This window comes from Bombina bombina, chromosome 1 (assembly GCF_027579735.1).
Source record: "Bombina bombina isolate aBomBom1 chromosome 1, aBomBom1.pri, whole genome shotgun sequence".
NCBI classification, from domain to species: domain Eukaryota; kingdom Metazoa; phylum Chordata; class Amphibia; order Anura; family Bombinatoridae; genus Bombina; species Bombina bombina.
The window spans coordinates 1,542,622,364-1,542,644,358 of NC_069499.1; the positions used below are offsets into that span (position 1 = coordinate 1,542,622,364).

The 21,995-nt window shown below is 40.2% G+C and overlaps 1 protein-coding gene across 1 annotated transcript in view; it reads right to left on the minus strand.

Annotated features, from left to right (window-relative positions):
* Positions 1-21,995, minus strand: part of MYCBPAP (MYCBP associated protein) — a 200,365-nt gene that overhangs the window by 142,881 nt on the left and 35,489 nt on the right. Inside the window, 3 exon segments of the mRNA XM_053722003.1 lie at positions 18,085-18,200; positions 19,142-19,328; positions 19,397-19,503. Coding sequence (XP_053577978.1) covers positions 18,085-18,200; positions 19,142-19,328; positions 19,397-19,503 — 410 coding nt within the window.

Consider the following 21,995-nt stretch of genomic DNA (forward strand, 5'->3'; position numbering starts at 1 on the left):
GGTTAGCGTGATTGAAGACATAGAGGCCGCATTATCATATGTCTTGCGGACCTGATCCAACAGTGAGGATCAGGTCCGACAGACATCGCTGAATGCGGAGAGCAATATGCTCTCCGTATTCAGCATTGCACCAGCAGCTGGTGCAACGATGCCCCCTGCAGACTCGCGGCCAATGGGCCGCCTGCAGGGAGGTGTCAATCAACCCGATCGTACTCGATCGGGTTGTATTGTGGCGATTCCTTTCCGCCTCATCAGAGCAGGCGGACAGGGTTATGGAGCAGCGGTCTGAAGACTCGCCAGAAACACGGCCCTCAAGCTCCATACAGAGCTTGATAAATGGGCCTCCTAGTGTAGAGATGTTAGAGCTAAAAATAAATATGCACCGAACACAACATAAATATACTCATATATACTACATACTATACTATACTATACTTCTATACTACTATATGTATGAGTATACATAATATACTCATATATACTACATACTATACTATACTACTATACTACTATATGTATGAGTATACATAATATACTCATATATACTACATACTATACTATACTACTATACTACTATATGTATGAGTATACATAATATACTCATATATACTACATACTATACTATACTACTATATGTATGAGTATACATAATATACTCATATATACTACATACTATACTATACTATACTTCTATACTACTATATGTATGAGTATACATAATATACTCATATATACTACATACTATACTATACAATACTTCTATACTACTATATGTATGAGTATACATAATATACTCATATATACTACATACTATACTATACTATACTATACTTCTATACTACTATATGTATGAGTATACATAATATACTCATATATACTACATACTATACTATACTTCTATACTACTATATGTATGAGTATACATAATATACTCATATATACTACATACTATACTATACTACTATACAGTGACGTGCAGTGATAGGAGGCAAGGGAGGCAGTGCCTACCCTGTCAAAATCATAAAAAAACGTTTTTAATAGTTAATAATAAAAAAAAAGTTTCATGGTGTTGCTTATTAAAATGTTACTGGCCACGCCCCCCCCCAGGTACCCCCCTCCAGGTACCCCCCTCCCTCCACCATAGCCATGCAATTATGAATCCACATTGCGCAAATTATTATCGAGAGGCAGTGAGCCGTTCAGCTGCCCTAAAACTGATTGCGCAACATTGAGCTCCATAGTGTTACTATCTCACTATGAGCTAGCGCCACCTAGTGTTATCCTTGCCGGCCCATACCATGCTCCAATAGAGGCGGTTCTTCAAACCGCCTCTATGATGGAGCTAAAGAGACAGCCAATCAGTGGTTGGAGTGTGGACGTGAGTGTCGTGATGACGTTGGAGTAGGCTGTCGGACTAATACTGGCCGCGCTGGCGGGAACAACAGGAGGGAGCTGCTGCCGTCGCATCATCGCATGTGAGTGACAATGTGCAGGCAGAAGAGAGCAAGAGGGTGCCAGACCAATCGCAGACTAACGGACTTGCGGTGTGGACGGAGCGGAGCTGTCAGTGCCATAAGTATGCTGTTTTGCCTTTGAACAATTTTAATGCCGAGTAGCATTATGGTAATGTCTCAATAGTTTAATTAGAACATTTTAACAAGAGTAGGCTTTATTATTTTAGTAAAAACATGGGGTTTCCACACTTATATTGTGTTTATATATGCATGTATTTAATTTAATAATGTCTTAGCTAAGTTAGCTGCAAGTAAAATATAATATTTCCCTTGCAGCTAAAGCTAAGACATTATTAAATTAAATACATGCATATAAAAACACAATATAAAAGTGTGGAAACCCCATGTTTTTACTAAAATAATAAAGCCTACTCTTGTTAAAATTTTCTAATTAAACTTTATAGTTGTTGATTAGTCCTATGCCCCCTACCCTATGTTTGGGAATTGGAAAAGGCATGTTTTTACTGAAAATAATAAAGCCTACCCTTGCTTAAATTTTAAAAGTACTAAATTAAGTTCCAAGGAAGAAAAAAGCAGGTGACTGTACAGATAAAATATAATAGAGTACAAACTAGGAAAGATGGAAAGAGCACGACACAGAGGTAACTTTAAATACAGGAGACAGGATAGATAATATAGGATGATGATCTGCTTTGTAAATGCAATGAAATATTGCAATGTGTACAGTGATTACATGTATCTGGCTGAAATAAAGTGCTGATTGAATTACATATTACAAAGCAATTCATTATCCCATTACCTATCCTGTCTCCTGTGTTTAAACCCCTTGCTCTTTCCATCTTTCCTAGTTTTTCTTCTATTATATTTTAGCTGTACAGTCACCTGCTTTCTTCTTCCTTTAGTACTTGTATTAACCCTTTTTGCCCTGAGCGTCTAGATTCCTGCACTTTCTAATCTCATTGTCTGTAGGATAGGACTAATCAATATTGGCACTGGACCCCCAGAAAGATGGTTGGGTAGAAATGGATATAAAAATATGGGTCTGGAAAATTCCAATATGTTGGCAATTTTGTGGCTGAGGTGCCAAAATAAAAACTGTTTTTGCTTAAGCACCACCCTAGAACTGTTACTGGCTATTTTTTAGGTTTCAAGATTTTGATGTGCAAGGCCTGAGGACTCAGGTGAAGAAGATGAAGAGGATCTGCTCAGCCTGAGCCTAATAGAACTAGAAGTGCCAGCAGCCTGGGCGGGTGGAGGATGCCTCACGCCGGTAAGTTAACTGCTGTCATTGTCATCTATGGTGGCGGAGGTGGTCCTCTGGACACTGTCTCTGGAGTTCATTGTTGAGAAGATATGTTTAGTATCCCCTTATTTCTGTGGTAAAATTTAATTGCTCAGTGATGTCTCTCTTGCAGAGACATCACTGAGCAATTAAATGTTACCACGGAAATAAGGTTTAAGACTCTAAGAAAGGCTTTTTATATATAATGCGTGGTTATTCAACTATTTAACCCACTTATGGTACTAGTAGGACTAGGAATCATCCAGCTACATAGCCTAATAGTGAAAATTGCACTAGGCATCAGTCTTTGATTGCATTGTATTTGCACCTGCCACAATCTTTTTGTTCAACATTATATATATATATATATATGATTTTGCACAGGTTGGCAGGCGTGCACGCATTGCTCTGGCCTTTCTTTTCTCAGTAGCAGATGGGTTAACTTAAGCTTTATTTAGTGAGTAATATAATGCAGGAGGTGAATATATTGGAGCTGGTATTGGAGCTGAATTTGAGATATATCTATTACTTTACTACATGGTTTTATCTGCTGGTATTGGGTTAGGAATCAAATTTTTAAGCTTTATATAGCAATTCCTTGTTAGGCTAAAAGTTAGGCAAGATTTGTGGCACCTCTTAGTATGGTAAATTATTTCTCTTTTTACAACACAGTAGTGAGTACAATTGTGTATCATTCTAATTGCATAGTAACTGGCACTGTGCCACAGAATTGTGTGAATGAGTAGGTGAGCAGAGTGTGTGTGTGCGTGTAGTGTGTGTGTCAGTGAGTATGTGTGATTTATTCTCCAGGTAATCAACACTTTTCAGATAAGCTGGTGAATTAGTGCAGTGTTTCTCAACCATGGTCCTCAAGTACCCCCAACAGGCCAGGTTTTAATTATAGCTGAACCGGTACACAGGTGAAGTAATCAGCTGATCAGTAACACCATGGTTACTAACTTGCTCTTACCCATCAGCTGATTATTTCACCTGTGCACTGGTTCAGCTATAATTAAAACCTACTCTGTTGGGGGCCCTTGCGACCCGCGTTATATGTCATATCATATCTAGCGCCTCACCAGCCTCTGACCTCACCGCACGTCACTGCTACTATACTACTATATGTATGAGTATACATAATATACTCATATATACTACATACTATACTATACTACTATACTACTATATGTATGAGTATACATAATATACTCATATATACTACATACTATACTATACTACTATACTACTATATGTATGAGTATACATAATATACTCATATATACTACATACTATACTATACAATACTTCTATACTACTATATGTATGAGTATACATAATATACTCATATATACTACATACTATACAATACTTCTATACTACTATATGTATGAGTATACATAATATACTCATATATACTACATACTATACTATACTATACTTCTATACTACTATATGTATGAGTATACATAATATACTCATATATACTACATACTATACTATACTATACTTCTATACTACTATATGTATGAGTATACATAATATACTCATATATACTACATACTATACTATACTATACTTCTATACTACTATATGTATGAGTATACATAATATACTCATATATACTACATACTATACTATACAATACTTCTATACTACTATATGTATGAGTATACATAATATACTCATATATACTACATACTATACTATACTATACTTCTATACTACTATATGTATGAGTATACATAATATACTCATATATACTACATACTATACTATACTATACTTCTATACTACTATATGTATGAGTATACATAATATACTCATATATACTACATACTATACTATACTATACTTCTATACTACTATATGTATGAGTATACATAATATACTCATATATACTACATACTATACTATACTATACTTCTATACTACTATATGTATGAGTATACATAATATACTCATATATACACTAATAAAAATGATTCACACAGAGCTCTGGAAACAGTGAAGAGCCCACTAAAAAAAAGATCAGTTTCTCTGGTTTTACTATTTATAGGTACAGTATGTGTTTGAGTAAAATGAAAATGTTTGTTTTATTCTATAAACTACTGACAACACTTCTCCTAAATTCCAAATAAAAATATTGTCAGTTGGAGCATTTATTATAATATATATACCACTGCTGTGATCATCCCTATCCTCTTGCAATAGGACCAAGGGCAGGGATGAAGTCGTGCAAAGCTAGAAAAACAAAATGTATGCTTAGCAGATAAATTATTTTCTCTCCTGGCAGGGAGAGTCCACAACTTCATTCCTTACTGTTGGGAAATACAACACCAGGTCACCAGGAGTAGGCAAAGACACCCCAGCCAAAGGCTTAAATATCCCTCCCACTTCCCCTATCCCCCCAGTCATTTGGCCGAGGGAACGAGGAAAAGTAGGAGAAACATCAGGGTATAAAGGTGCCAGAAAAAAAACAAAAAGGGAGCCGCCCAAAACAAACAATAACCTACGGGCAGGGTCGTGGACTCTCCCTGCCAGAAAATAAAGGAATTTATCTGGTAAGCATAAATTTTGTTTTCTTTCCATAAGGCAGGGAGAGTCCACAATTTCATTCCTTACTGTTGGGAAAACATTAACCAAGTTACAGAGGACACTGAAGGAATAACGGGAGGGAACAAAAAAAAGAGGCGGGCCTTAATCTGAGGGCACCACAGCCTGCAAAACCTTTCTCCCGAAAGCTGCTTCAACATGTAAAATCTGATTTGTAAGATTTTTAATCAGTTTTTTAAAATTAGCTGAGGGAGAAAAAAAATGTTCCAATTCTTTCCCATTCGTTACTAATAATGTTCGCCATACGAACTGGTACCGGAAAAGTTTGTGAGACCTTCCTGTCTTCATAAACCCTATCCGATTTAGGGATCTTAGGTTCCTCATGTAGATTAGCCTCTGGAACCTCTAGTGTAGACAGGACCTCCTTCAGTAAAAAACACAGATGTTCAATTTTAAATCTAAAGGAGGGTTCCTCCACCGGAAGAGATTTAGTAATAGAAGTCTCAGACTCCGAAAGTTCACCCTCTGACGCCACAGAGGTTAACTCATCCGTGGATAGCTGGTACATACTTGCTAGATCCGAATGGAAATTAGATTAATCTAAAATAGGAAAACTGTGTTTAACCTTTGTCTTACGTTTCCCAGAGATAGGTAGGGCACTCAGGGCTGTGGACACCGGCGATTGTAACTGCGCGGTAAAGTCCGCAGGAAAAAGGCCCCCTCCAGACGGAGAAATAGCTGTGCCACGGGGAACTGCATGTGAAACGGTTAGGATAGAAAGGGTAGTAATCTCTCGGGTCACCGAATCCTGTGTCTTGATCCAGCCTAGAATTGAACCTGGGACCTGTCTCTATTTCTGCTGCTGTTCTTTCCCAGCCTGTTGTCTTACCTCCTTTGCCACCAGATGGCTTGATCACAGGCTAAGAATATTGGGTTTTTCTGTTTGCTGAAGCTTTGGCTCTCTGGCTCCACCTGCTTACCAGCTGAAACAAATCATATAATCAGCAGCCTGGTTTATCTGGGAGGTTTTCTTTCAGTTCTTGGCCTTGACATTGAGTGTTATACCCTGTTTCCTGAGTGAAATACAGATTTGTTGGATTTCCTGGTGCCTGATTTCTGCTTCATTTTGTGACTACTCATCTGGATATTCCATTGGCACTGTGTTTGTTTCTGGACTGATTTCCTGGTAATTGACCTTGACTAGGTCTCTGTTATTTCCTAAGGACTGCTTCAAAGCATAGCTGCATTCCTGCCTGTTACTACAGAGTTGCAGTCTACAGCCTATGCAAGTATCCTGCCTGTAATTACAAGGATCTGTATTCCTGCCTGTTACTACAGAGTTCCAGTCTACACAAGTATCTTGCCTGTTATTACAAGGATCTGTATTCATGCCTGTTACTACAGAGTTCCAGTCTACAGCCTATAGTTACCAGTCTACAGCCTATGCAAGTATCCTGTTTGTTATTACAAGGATCTGCATTCCTGTCTGTTACTACAGAGTTCCAGTCTACAGCATATGCAAGTATCCTGCCTGTTATTACAAAGATCTGCATTCCTGCCTGTTATTACAGAGTTTCAGTCTACAGCATATGCAAGTATCTTGCCTGTTATTACAAAGATCTGCATTCCTGCCTGTTACTACAGAGTTCCAGTCTACACCATATGGTTCCAGTCTACAGCCTATAGTTCCAGTTTACAGCATATGCAAGTATCCTGCCTGTTATTACAAAGATCTGCATTCCTGCCTGTTATTACAGAGTTTCAGTCTACAGCATATGCAAGTATCTTGCCTGTTATTACAAAGATCTGCATTCCTGCCTGTTACTACAGAGTTCCAGTCTACACCATATGGTTCCAGTCTACAGCCTATAGTTCCAGTTTACAGCATATGCAAGTATCCTGCCTGTTATTACAAAGATCTGCATTCCTGCCTGATACTACAGAGTTCCAGTCTACAGCCTATAGATTTTGCTTTGTCTAATTTGCATATATCTGCATTTCTAATTATCCTATCAATAAAACCATCACCTTTATTTCCTAAAACCTTGTACCTGTTTAATTATGCCAAAAAGGAAAGACTCACGCAGACAAAACACAACTTTAACCCCAGAACCTGACACCTCTGCCCAACAGCTCCCAACTCCTGAACCTGCTCCCTTGCAGAGTATGACATCCTGAGAGGTTGATGGCTCAGAGGGACTAATTGCGCTAGGGTTAATAGCAGACTTAGCTCCCTTCTTAGACTTTAAAACAGTACCCAGGCAAATGGAACAAAATTGAGCAGGCGGGCAAACCACAGCCTCCTCACAATATAAGCAGGTATTATTAATCACTACAGAAGGAATGGAACCTTCTAACCTATTATCAGAGTCCTTTATATAGATAGAAAAAATAAACATTTTAATATAGAAAGGCACCTTTACAAAACCAATGGCTGGAGAACTCACCACCTCCTAGACCCAGACAAGTTATTAAGAAACGCCCCTCAGGAGTCCTGTCTGTAGCAGGATCGTAAGGAAGTAAATGAAGCCGCACCCAGTCACATGGTGCGCAAGGCATGACCTCCCCTGTTATGTAAAAGTGTGTTAGGAGCTGCGCAACTTACAAAGTAAAAGTGAAACCTGCCTGTTCCAGCCAAAAGTACACAGTCTAAATGAGCCCTGAAAACAATTTTCACAAATGTTAAAGCAGTATATAAACTCCCCAAACTGTTCCCAATAAACTCCCACTGAGGAGATATTAACCCTTGATCCTATTGAGGTATAGAGGAGTCACACTGTGACCCTATATAAGGCATCCCTGCTATATTAAAATAACACAGACTTGCCCTCCAGGATCCGTGCTGTGGAACAGATACAGTCTCTCAAGTGGGACAGCCTTGTAGCGATGCTCTGACAGGGACCTGAGTGTGGAAAAGCAAGCAGTGTAACTCATTAAAATTGATTGCTCAGGAGTTATTAGATAGATAGTCTGGATGGCTTCACAGAAAAACTTTCCCTGAATCTCCAGACTCTATCTTTCATCAATACTCTCACTGAGATGTTTATATCATTACTTAAAACTCCAGTTCTCTCTTGAAGGGAACATACCGTTAAGAACTATCCAAATCTTCTGACACTTCTCTGCCATCCTCCCCTAGTGACGAAAGGCAAAGAATGATAGGGGATGGGGAAGTGGGAGGGATATTTAAGCCTTTGGCTGGGGTGTCTTTGCCTCCTTCTGGTGGCCAGGTGTTGTATTTCCCAACAGTAAGGAATGAAGTCGTAGACTCTCCCTGCCTTATGGAAAGAAAATGCTCTTCATCAATGAGTAGCAAAGGATCCAGGCTGAGGTTTGCAAAAGACCATAAGGATTGGACTGAAGTAAAATCATCTTCTCTGATGAGTCCAATTTCAGCTTTGCCCAACACCTGGTAGTCTGATAGATGGAGACCTGGAGAGGCCTACAAACCAAAGTTTCTCTCACCCATTGTGAAATTTGGTGGAGGGTCGGATGATCTGGGTATGCATCAGCAAGGCTGGAATCGGGCACATTTATCTTTGTTAAGGACACATGAATTAAGCCACTTACATAGTTATCCTGGAAGAAGAAAAATTACGTTCTTCTGCTCTGACAATGTTCACCAACTCTGAGGATTTTTTTTTCCAGCAGGACAATGATCCATGCCACACAGCCAGGTCAATCAAGGTGTGAATGAAGGACCACCAGATCAAGACCCTGTCATGGCCAGCCCAATCTCCAGACTTGAACCCCATTGAAAATCTCTGGAATGTGATCAAGAGGAAGATGGATGGTCACAAGCCATCAAACAAAGCCGATCAGTTTGATTTTTTTGTGCCATGAGTGGCAAAAAGTCACCCAACAGCAATGTGAAAGATTGGTGGAGAGCAGGGCAAGACGTATGAAAGCTGTGATTGAAAATCAGGATTATTTCACCAATTATTGATTTCTGAACTCCTGCTAAGTTAAAACATTAGTATTGTGTTGTTTAAAAATTAATATGGATTTTTTTTCTTTGCTTTATTCAGGGTCTGAAAACACTGCATCTGTTTTGTTATTTTGACCAGTTGTCATTTTCTGTAAATAAATGCTCTAAATGTTTTTAATACAAAGCTGATACCATCCTGCTTTGGGACGGACTCCATTTGATAAAGGTGCCAGTTAGGCACCGAAATGTCATGGGACTATTTTATGGATGTCACGAATACCAGACGGCTAAGGCTATCCCCCACCCCCCCTACAACATCACCCCTGTTGTTTCTCAGTGTTTTTGGGATCCTCAGAGCAACCACCATCTCTGGAAGCTGTTTGTTTGCTTTGTGTTGGCTTGTTTTTGTGTTCAGAGAAAAGTTGGTGTATGACCAGGAAAACCCTCCTAGGCTGGCCGGGCTCCTGGAACTCCCGGTCGGCCGCCTCACAACGGACACCCGCCTAAACCCTCTTAAGCTGGCCAGGCTCCTGGAACTCCCAGTCGGCCACAGGACAGCAGAACACCCGCTAAATTTAACCCAGGTCGCTCCAGCAACCATGTGCCCCAGAGCTCTGCTCTTTTTGGGATTAGTAGCCCCTGGGGAGTACAAGGGGTGGTGGAATTGCCGGAGGCGAGCTCCTTTGGGAACCGGGGGTTTGGACACCCCTAACCCCATAACTTTAACGGACTGTAACTCCGGTCCCCAGTAACCAATCATGCTGATTTTTGGACTGGGAAATCTAGGGACCGAGAGCTTTAAAATGACACCCTGGAAGTGCCGCCGCTCTACCGGGATCACCCCGAAACCGCCACCCATATGTATTGGGATTATGTGGGACTGTGGCTCCTATGGAGGGGCGGGAATGGCGGGAAAATAGTGGGATTGTCCAGGGTCTTATCAAGATGAGCTGTCTGTATAAAAGGAGTGCATGTTTTCAATAAAATCAGTTCCTGTCTAACCTGAATGCTAGTGTGTCTAGTTATTTGGGTTGGTTTCAGCTAAAATCACTTTCCTGGGCTACATAGCAGCCTGTTCCAGGCAGAGAAAGGATCCTCAGGCAGAGCTATCCAGCCTGGGTAGCTGGAGTCTGCCACAGGGTGGGACCCTGAGTACTGGTGCTGTCGGGCATCAGGGGTGGCTACAGGTTGTGGTCACTTGCCAGCTACATAGCTGCAGTCGGCAGGAAGGAAGCAGGATCCGTTTGGTGGAGCTACCCAGTCGGGGTAGCCGGGGTATCCGTCACAATGGACTTCCTTGAATAAAAGTTATGTTTTACTTTAAAATCCAGTGAGTGCTGTCTCATTATTATTACATTTTAATTTTGACATGTAAGCAACCAGCTTTTTTTTTACTGCAGGTGTGCATACTGTATCCTTATCCTGGGATATTTTATATATATATAAAATTTACTGTAAATATTTTACATTACAATGGTTTTCACGTAGGAGAAAATGTTCCTTTTTATTTTAAATATATATTCCTATATATATCTGTATATACCTATACCTGTATATATTCATATAGATAAATGGGTATAGATATATATTTTACAAACAAACGATCATCAGAACATTTTCTTCTAAGTTAAGAACATTGGAATGTAAAATATGAATAACTCATGTGGTCTTATGTGGTGTCGGGTTAGTGCGTGAATGATAAGTGTTAGTTGTTTTTTTTTCAGTAGTGCACTCCATTAAAGTCTATGGCCTCTATTTATCAAAGTCTGGTGGACCTGATCCGACAGTGCGGATCAGGTCCGCCAGACCTCGTTGAAATTCAGCATTGCACCAGCAGCTCACAAGAGCTGCTGGTGCAACGCCGCCCCTGCAGACTCGGCCGCCAGCAGGGGGGTGTCAATCAACCCGATTGTACTCGATCGTATTGAATTGCGGCGATGTCTGTCTGCCTGCTCAGAGCAGGCGGACAGGTTATGGAGCAGCGGTCTTTAGACCGCTGCTTCATAACTGGTGTTTCTGGCGAGCCTGCAGGCTCGCCAGAAACACGGGGCCTCAAACTCTATCCAGAGCTTGATAGATAGGCCCCTATGGGGAGAAGAATTTAACTCTGTTGTGATATTCGAAGTCCTGAAGTTAGCGAGTGCTGCCTTTTGCTCACACAGAAACCATTTACTTTCAACTTGTAATATGCACGCTAACCTGCACACATTTAAAAGTTTACTTCCAGTGGTGTTTGCTCATGCATTAAATAGCGCACCACGTGTAATCTAGCCCCAAGTTTGAAGTTGATAAAATTCAGATTAAATTTTCCCTGAAACATTTATGTGTCAGAAAAAGGAAATTTATGCTTACCTGATAAATTTATTTCTTTTATGATATGACGAGTCCACGGATTTCATCCTTACTTGTGGGATTTATCCTCCTGCTAACAGGAAGTGGCAAAGAGAACCACAGCAGAGCTGTATATATAGCTCCTCCCTTCCCTCCACCCCCAGTCATTCAACCGAAGTAAGGAAGAGAAAGGAGAAGCCAAAGGTGCAGAGGTGACTGAAGTTTATAAAAAATATAATATAATCTAAACCTGTCTTAAAAATGACAGGGAGGGCCGTGGACTCGTCATATCGTAGAAGAAATAAATTTATTAGGTAAGCATAAATTTCCTTTTCTTCTAAAAAGGATTTCATCCTTACTTGTGGGATACAATACCAAAGCAACAGGACACGGATGAAAGGGAGGGACAAGACAGGAACCTAAACGGAAGGCACCACTGCTTGAAGAACCTTTCTCCCAAAACCAGCCTCAGAGGAAGCAAAAGTATCAAATTTGGAACATTTGGAAAAAGTGTGAAGAGACGACCAAGTCGCAGCCTTGCAAATCTGTTCAACAGAAGCATCATTTTAAATGCCCATGAGGAAGCCACAGCCCTAGTAGAATGAGTCATAATTCTTTCTCGCTGATAACCCTTTCCCCAATCATTCTTGGAGAAAAGACAGAATCCTGGGAATCCTAACTTTACTTCATGAGTAGCCCTTGGATTCACACCAAAAAAGATATTTGCGCCATATCTTATGATAGATCTTTCTAGTGACAGGCTTACGTGCCTGAATCAAGGTATAGATGACCGAATCAGAAAAACCCCGCTTAGATAAAATCAAGCGTTCAATCTCCAGGCAGTTAGCTGCAGAGAAATTAGATTTGGATGTTGGAAAGGACCTTAAATGAGAAGGTCCTGTCTCACTGGAAGTTTCCACGGAGGCAGAGAGGACATGTCCACTAGATCTGCATAAAAAGTCCTGCGTGGCCACGCAGGCGCGATTAGAATTACCGAAACTCTCTCCTGCTTGATCCGAGCAATCACCCGGGGAAGGAGAGGAAACGGTGGAAACACATAAGCTAGGTTGAACAACCAAGGCACTGCCAAGGCATCTATCAGTTCGGCCTGAGGATCCCTCGACCTGGATCCGTATCTTGGGAGCTTGGCATTCTGTCAAGACGCCATCAGATCCAATTCCGGTCTGCCCCATCAGAGAATCAAGTGAGGCAAAGACCTCCGGATGGAGTTCCCCCTGTCGGCTTAAAAAGTCCGCTTCCCAGTTGTCTACTCCTGGGATGTAGGTTGCTGACAGAGAACAGGAGTGGGCCTCCGCCCATTGAATTATCTTGGATACTTCTGTCATTGCTAAGGAACTCCTCGTTCCTCCCTGATGATTGATGTAAGCCACAGTCGTAATGTTGTCCGACTGGAATCTGATGAATTTGGCCGAAGCCAACTGAGGCCACACCTGAAGCGCATTGAATATTGCTCTCAATTCCAGAATATTGATTGGAAGTAGAGACTCCACCTGAGTCCATACACCCTGAGCCTTCAGGGAATTCCAGACTGCACCCCAGCCTAGTAGACTGGCATCCGTTGTCACTATTACCCATGAGGGTCTGCGGAAACACGTCCCTTGGGACAGATGATCCGGCGACAACCACCAAAGAAGAGAGTTTCTGGTCTCTTGGTCCAGATTTATCGGAGGAGATAAATTTGCATAGTCCCCATTCCACTGTCCGAGCATGCACAGTTGCAGTGGTCTGAGATGAAACTGAGCAAACGGAATGATGTCCATTGCCGCCACCATTAATCCAATCACCTCCATGCACTGAGCCACTGATGGCCGAGGATTGGACTGAAGGGCACGGCATGTATTTAGAATCTTTGACTTTCTGACCTCAGAAAAATCTTCATAGCTACAGAATCTATCAGAGTTCCCAAGAAGGGAACCTTTGTCTGTGGAAGTAGTGAACTCTTTGCTAGATTCACCTTCCATCAGTGAGTTCTCAGAAATGATAACACTGTGTCTGTGTGAGATTTTGTTAGCTGATAAGACGACGCCTGGATCAGAATATCGTTCAGATAAGGTGCCACTGTTATGCCCCGCGGTCTGAGGACCACCAGAAGAGACCCTAGAACCTTTGTAAAGATTCTGGGTGCTGTGGCCAGCCCGAAGGGAAGAGCCACAAACTGAAAATGTTTGTCTAGGAAGGCAAACCTTAGGTACTGATGATGATCCTTGTGCATAGGAATATGAAGGTATGCGTCCTTCAAGTCCACGGTAGTCATATATTGACCCTCTTGGATCATTGGTAAAATTGTTCGAATGGTCTCCATCTTGAAAGATGGGTCTCTGAGAAACTTGTTTAGACTTTTGAGGTCTAAAATGGGTCTGAACATTCCCCCTTTTTTGGGAACCACGAAAAGATTTGAGTAAAAACCCTGCCCCTGTTCTAGACTTGGGACAGGACGAATTACTCCCATAGTAGAGAGGTCTTTTACACAACGTAAGAACGCCTCTCTTTTTATCTGGTCTACAGACAATCGTGAAAGAAGAAATCTCCCTCTTGGGAGAAAATTTTTGAATTCCAGTTGATACCCGTGGGTCACTATTTCCATTGCCCAGGGGTCCTGAACATCTCTTGCCCAAGCCTGGGCAAAGAAAGAAAGTCTGCCCCCTACTAGATCCGGTCCCGGATCAGGGGCCGCCCCTTCATGCTGTCTTGGTAGCAGCAGCGGGCTTCTTGGGTTGTTTACCCTTGTTCCAATTCTGGTTGGGTCTCCAGACTTACTTGGTCTGGCCAAAATTCCCTTCCTGCTTGGCGGAAGAAGAGGGGACTCCTTTAAAGTTCCGAAAGGAACGAAAATGATTTTGTTTGCCCCTCAGTTTAGTAGCTCTATCTTGAGGTAGGAGATGACCCTTACCTCCCGTAATGTCAGAAATGATTTCCTTCAAGTCAGGCCCAAATAGGGTTTTCCCCTTGAAAGGAATAGCCAAAAGCTTTGACTTAGATGACACATCAGCCGACCAAGATTTTAACCATAACGCTCTAGCAAATCCAGCATTCTTAGCCGCTAATTTAGCAATCTGAAAGGCGGCATCTGTAATAAAAGAATTAGCCAACTTAAGAGCCTTAATTCTATCTAATATATCCTCTAAGGGAGTCTCAGTCTTAAGAGACTCTTCTAAAGCATCAAACCAGAAGGCTGCCGCAGTGGTAACTGGAACAATGCAGGCCGTTGGTTGTAAGAGGAAACCCTGATGAATAAACAATTTCTTTAGAAGACCCTCCAATTTTTTATCCATAGGGTCTTTAAAAGCACAACTGTCTTCAATAGGAATAGTTGTACGCTTCCCCAGGGTAGATATAGCTCCCTCCACCTTAGGGACTGTTTGCCACAAGTCCCGAACAGTGTCAGATATGGGATACATCTTTTTGAAATTAGGAGAGGGCGAGAACAGAATACCCGGTCTGTCCCATTCCCTCTTAATAATCTACGAGATTCTCTTAGGAACCAGAAAAACATCAGTGTTGGCAGGTACTTCTAAGTATTTGTCCATCTTACACAATTTCTCTGGTGGCACCACAATAGGGTCACAGTCATCCAGTTTCACTAAAACCTCCCGAAGTAACAGGCGGAGATGTTCAAGCTTAAATTTAAAGGACATGGTGTCCGAGTTTGTTTGAGGTAGCGCACTTCCCGAATCAGAAAGTTCCCCCTCAGACAAAAGTTCCCTGACCCCCAAATCAGAGCCCTGTGAGGGTACATTGGAAATAGCTAATAAGGCATTAGAGGACTCAGTATTCGCATTGACTTCTGTCCTACTGCGCTTACCCTGTAATACTAGCAACTTAGATAATACCTCTGTAAGGGTAGTTGACATAACTGCAGCTATATCCTGCAGAGTAAAAGAATTAGACGCGGTTGAAAAACCAGGCATCGCTTGGGTTGGCGTTAAAGGTTGTGACGCTTGGGGAGAAGTTAGCGGTATACCCTGATTCTCCTCAGACTGAGAATCATCCTTAGACATATTTTCTTTACATAAAATTTTTGCTTTGCACTGAAAGGCCCTCTCAGTACATGAGGGACAAAAAGTTAGAGGGGGTTCCACAATGGCATCTAAACACATAGAGCAAGGAGTTTCCTCCTCAGTGTCAGACATGTTAAACAGATTAGTACTCTTATAATATAAGTTCTTTTATTAAAAAACTATTGCCCTGATTCCAATTATAGTAAAAAGTTAATGCTAAAAAATGTTTAGTGTACTGCGCCTTTAAATTTTAAAACCGCAATTATTTTTCTGAAACGTTCAAAAAACGTGTTTTTAGCAATAATTTTATTTGCAAATGATCAAAAGCACTCAAGTAATATTCATCCACTTGCTCCAATATGGTAACCCAATATAATAACGATGTTTAGCTAATAAAGTATGTTTTACCTCTAATTGGGCCCTGCTGTGGCGCCTACCTGCCCCCGAATGAGATTGCTGCTGCTGCTCGAGAAGCTATTCAGGCCCCTTTTGAAGTCCGGAACACTCAGGCCTCCCCAGAGAACAGGACTCTGTCGCCCATGCGATCCAACTGAACTGCGCATCTGAGCGCGGGAAATAGGCCCCGCCCACCGTGGGCGTAATGTTAGTACGGCAAGACCCGCATGGGTCCTAATAAAAAAAAATCAAACATGTCCCCTATAGCCATGTGCCCTCTTAAAAACACTCGGTACAGTAAGAGAAAACCACTGCACACACTAAGTCATATGCCTTGCATAACATGACCCTTAAACAAATAACCGCAACTCCCAGCGTCAAAGCCCCTCTTTATCAGCCACCAATCCTTAACATAGTATGGTAATAAAGAGAAAAGGGATTCCAGGTACACCATCTCTTAATACATGTGTATACTGCTTACCTCTCCCCATAAAGGGGTAAATGTCAGCCTGTTCTGTGCATCAAGTCTCCCCAGAAACAAAAAGTCTGAACATACCTCAGAATTGCTAGTAGCAACACACCAGTCTCCACCCTGAAGATTTTCTTATACTATCTTCAGCAGCTGTGGGAACCATCATGGATCTTAGAAAAAGCTTGCTAAGATCATCAACATCAGGGCAGGAAGCATCCTCACTTTCCCTGAGAAAAATAGTACTCACTGGCACCATTTGAAAATAAAAAACTTCTTGATTGAAGAAACTAAACTAACACCTCACTTTACCTCTTCCTATTACTATACAGGCAAAGAGACTGACTGGGGGTGGAGGGAAGGGAGGAGCTATATATACAGCTCTGCTGTGGTGCTCTTTGCCACTTCCTGTTAGCAGGAGGATAAATCCCACAAGTAAGGATGAAATCCGTCTACTCGTCATATCTTGTAGAAGAAAACAGGGCAAGGGACCTTATCTTAATTTGTATGTGACATTTTAATTCTGCATGACTAGTGACTATGGCAGAACCACTAAAGACTTTGGAAATCCAGCACCACGAAAAATAGATGGAGTATAAAAGATATAGTCCCAGATTACAAGTGGAGTGCTAATGATAGCGCATGGGGGCAATATCAATAAGTCTATAGTTAAACTGATTTACCAGAGAAAGTTTAACGCGCCCTATACTTTCAATGGATATTCTGACTGTGAAAACGAACATCATGGAGCTGCATCCAGGCTGCACTCCCGGTTAGCTGGCGTTCACACGTGTGCGGGATTGCGACCTGGATGCCGTTCTATGATGTTCGTTTTCATGTTTCTAACAAAACATGTTGTCTTGAAAAAGGCTTGATGGAGAGCCAACACGTCGACAGCTGATTTTTACCAAAATTAAAGAATAAAGAATATTTGTTTTAAATCCTGTGAGTGCCCTTCTGCTAATGGTGATTTATTTTTATATATATATATATATATATATATATATATATATATATATATATATACACACACACGAGTATACATGTGTACTTATGTGTTAATATGTATGTGCACATATATATACGTGCAATATCACACACACACATATATAATAACATTTTTAAACAAATGTAATGTTTTATACTTTTTTATTAAAAATACTTGAAATTCCTATTTTCGTTTTATATATATATATATATATATATACTGTATACACACATACACACAAATAAAATTGTATATATAGCTATAGATATATGTTTTACAAAAATATATACTGCTATATATGGAAATATATATTAAAAAATAAATAAAATAAATAGTGCGCCACATAGAACTCTACGGGGAAAGGTAGAGTGCATTTCTAGTTAGCCGCATTACCTGTCATCCAGATGTTAGAGTCCCTGAGTTTTTTCACTTGTGTGCCATATTTTTTTATACGTTCAACTTGTAATACCAACACAAACATACGATCGCTACTGATTTATCTTGAGTGCAGATAGCGATCAACCACGATAAAAATGTATCGGCCATAGTATAATAAATGTAAAAGAGCAGTGGGTGTTCCTTGTCTACAAGAACTTATCCACCACCTGCACAGAGATTTTGTGATTCTACGTTTCAATCCCACCTTGCCATATTCCATTGCTGGGATGCTGCGGTCAATTAAGTACTTCTCTTCCTGAACTCTTCGGACATCTTCACACACATTCATCAAAAGCTGTGAAGTTGGCTTATTAAGCTGACCTGCCGCAGAAGAAGAATTAGAGGAAATATCACCAGAACTGAATAAACAGTGTAAGACAGAAGATCTGACACAGGAAGGAGGTATCATTTATATCACATTTTTGCACACAAGCACACATGGATGCAACCTGTATGTAATGATTTACTAGAGGACACTAGTTTCGACAAAATTTAATGTAGCGTGATCAAGCTCAACCCTGCAAAGTCGTTGGTCAGGGAAGCATTTTTGGTTTAATGTATCAGATTTCTTTTAAGTACAATTTTTGTTTTAACGTATAAGCTTTCATTTGAGTACAGTTTTTGGTTAAACATATCAGCTTTAAAGGGACATGATACCCAAATGTTGAAACACTTGAAAGTGATGCAGCATAGCATAGAAAATATCACCTGAACTTCTCTATGTAAAAAAGAAACATATTTTACATCAAAATGTCTTAAGTATTCACACTCCATTGTAAATTACTTTAAGCAGCAAATCAGTATGCTTGTCCCAGGACAGGCAAGGGAGTGAGCCTCATACACACTCGTGTTTTTTCCCTATTCAGTTTAAGGAAGTTTACTATGAAATCTCATGAGATCACAGTAAAACAGGTCATGACCTCAGCACTGCTGATGCTGATTGGCTGCTGTTCATTTCTTCCTTTTTTTTTAACCTGTAGCTGGACAGTAACTGAAAGATAATTTTTACGGAACACTTACTCTGGTGAGCTGAGGAAATTGTGAGGCGAAATATCTTTCTTTTTTACATAGAGATGTTCAGGTGATATTTTCCTGTCAGCTTTTTACAGTTATGCTGCATCACTTTCACGTGATTTAGCATATGAGTATTATGCCCCTTTAAGTAGACAGGCTAGTATGCACTCACATACACTCACCTATGCACATTGCGCCATACACACACATCAACACACATAAAGCACAATAAAGAAATGTCAACCCACTAGCCAATTTGTCCAGCAGTCTTTTTCTTAGTTTCATGTGATATTGCCAGTTGCTCAAGGCATTATCTTGCTTTTGTAAAACCGAACCATTCTCATTTTTCTGGTCAACTGTCTGTTTCACACCATGTTTTGCAGACGTAGTTGTAGTAGCATTTGGTCTTGGAGAGTCTTGGATAAGCTGGGCAAGCTGAATACAAAAAGCAGAATAAATAACACTTTCGGAAACAGCTACAGAAGAGACAGAATACAACTTACCTGTACGTTACCTCTGAACAAAGCTTCCCGTTTTAAGTCCTGCAGGCTTCCCAGGATGCAGTGTGGCTGAATAGGACCCTGGGTGTCACACAAAGGGATTTCTGTGCCTAGAATATTAGTGAGGGTGATATCAGTCTCATAACTGGAAAACAACTCTCAAAATACTGGGTAAAAATAATATGCAGAAATATACAATCAGAATGTAACAGAAATGTTGCTGGGAGATCCCTGCTCCTGACTTTAAAAGGGATAGAAAGGGTCAAATTAAATTATGCATGGGTGCATTTCAATTTTAAATAGAAACGTTTTTGCAGTACACTTCCATACTGTATTTCAAAGTCTCATGCATCAGTTTTCAGCAGACCTTCTCAGAGCATCAGTAGTGACTTATATGACACAAAGTAAGTCTTCACAGACACAACACACGCCACCATCAGCTCTCTGCGCTTGAATACTGGTGCATGGGCTATCACAGCATATTTACATATCCTGCTGGGGAAAAACTAATATCTTTTACTAGAAGATTTTTTTGTAATGAAAGTATATTGTAAAAATGCTTCTATTTAAAATTGAGATGCACATTTCATTTTTTACCTTTCTATCCCTTTAATAAGAAATGATTATTTTCTCCTAAAAATAAGACCAAATGGTATAACTTGTTAGTGTAAGAATGGTAAAATACCTCTATGAATGTACCTTTGTATAGTGCTGCATAAACTATTGACATTTTTTAAATAACAGATTAAATATAACATAATAGTATTAAAGGGAAAGTGTACTGTAAAATATCATCCCCTTTAATGTGTTTCCAATGATATATGTTACCTCTCTGGAGTGTAATAAAATGTTTACAAATTGTATCCTCTACCTTTATTATCTTATTGTAAATAACTGATTGAGTCTGTTGAAACCGCCACCTTTATTGCAAAATATGAATACTGCAGTATTCTCTGTTGAAAAACTATATAAACAAGAGACAGAAGGTAAATCAACCTCCCCCAGTGGGGGACAGGAAAGATAGGTAATAAAATCTGGAAATACTGTCCTTTTTTATACAGAGAAGTAAAATATATTGAGGCCTTTGTGTATATAAAGAGGTAAGATAAGGAGGTCTGCTCAACAAGTCAGCTCAGACTATACAGGCCGAGTCCCATAGGTGCGCACCCAAAAACGTGACAAATCCAACCACCAGTGTGCTGGGCAAGGATAATTCATGCATATAAATGCAGTATGTCCGCACTTGCCAGATTTTCAATCAAACTGGTTTATAAAATGGTTTATAAATATATGAAAGGAAAATCACAAGTATTGTAGCCCTCATGGCTTGAACTTTATCATTCAATAGCATGAACTGCATTTAGTTTGGGCCAGAAATTTTATTACACCTCATATGAGTAAGGTGGCACATAGAAGTGACCTTACTGAAGTGTGATGTGAATTCCTGTATATCTGCTGGTATCATCATTTAAGACAGTAAGAGTGATACTCATGTTTGGAAGCAAGATTACATGGAATAACCCTTTAAGGACCAGCAACGTACCCTGTAACTCGCTGGTCTTTCTAGGGGTTTGCAGCGAGACCGGGGCCCGGGCTATTATAAACAAGGGAACTCTCAATGACCAGTGACGTACATGGTACGTTCAGTCGCTAAGGGTTTAATTAGTATGTGCAGTATGAAAAACATTAATGCTTGCTAACTAATCAACCTGAGTGTACATAGCAGCAGTTGTTAACCGCTAAATTGATTAGTTTAAGAATGGTTGTTACAGCAGCTGATTTAGCCCCACTATTATAGTTCTGGGGTGCAAGTTTTCCTGCAACTCCTTCCATACAGGTACATTGAAAGCATTTCTTCTGAATAAAAAAGTTCCTTTATTGAAGTGACATTAGGTTCGGGTTAAAATAGCAGACAAACCTGTATCTAATGTCACTTCAATAAAGGAACTTTTTTATTTATAAGAAATGGTCCTGTTGCCGTCTTGCTTTCTTGGTACCTATATATATACACAGTCATGGCCACAAATATTAGCACCCTTGCATTTCTGTCAGATAATGCACCACTTAGCCCAGAAAATTGTTGCAATTACAAATGTTTAGGCATTCTCATGTTTATTTCTTTTGTTCGCATTGCTATGACACAAAAAAAGTAGAGGAAAAAAAGACAAATCTGACAAATTCCATGCAAACTCCAAAAATGGACTGGACAAAATTATTGGCACCTTTTTAAAAATTGTAAGAAATAATTTGCATCCATGTTTGTGATGCTCCTGTAATTTGTAATTAAACTCACCTGTATCAATTAACAGGTGCTGACAATATAGAAATCACACCGGCCACCAGTTAAAATGGTGAAAAATGTACTCAACCTTTCTGTTGTTTGTCTCTGCCACTGTCATGTTCTGTCTCAGGATATCATGTGAGAGCCTCATTGTCTGGAACAGTTGCTTTAAAGGAAGATTAGTAGAAGCCATACTGATTGAAAATGAAAACAATTTATTTAAACAACAAAATACTTTGTTTAAGCAAATACTTGCAGAATATTTAAATATGCTACTCAGGTATGTTAAGACCACATACAGAAGGAGTGAAAATAAAGAAA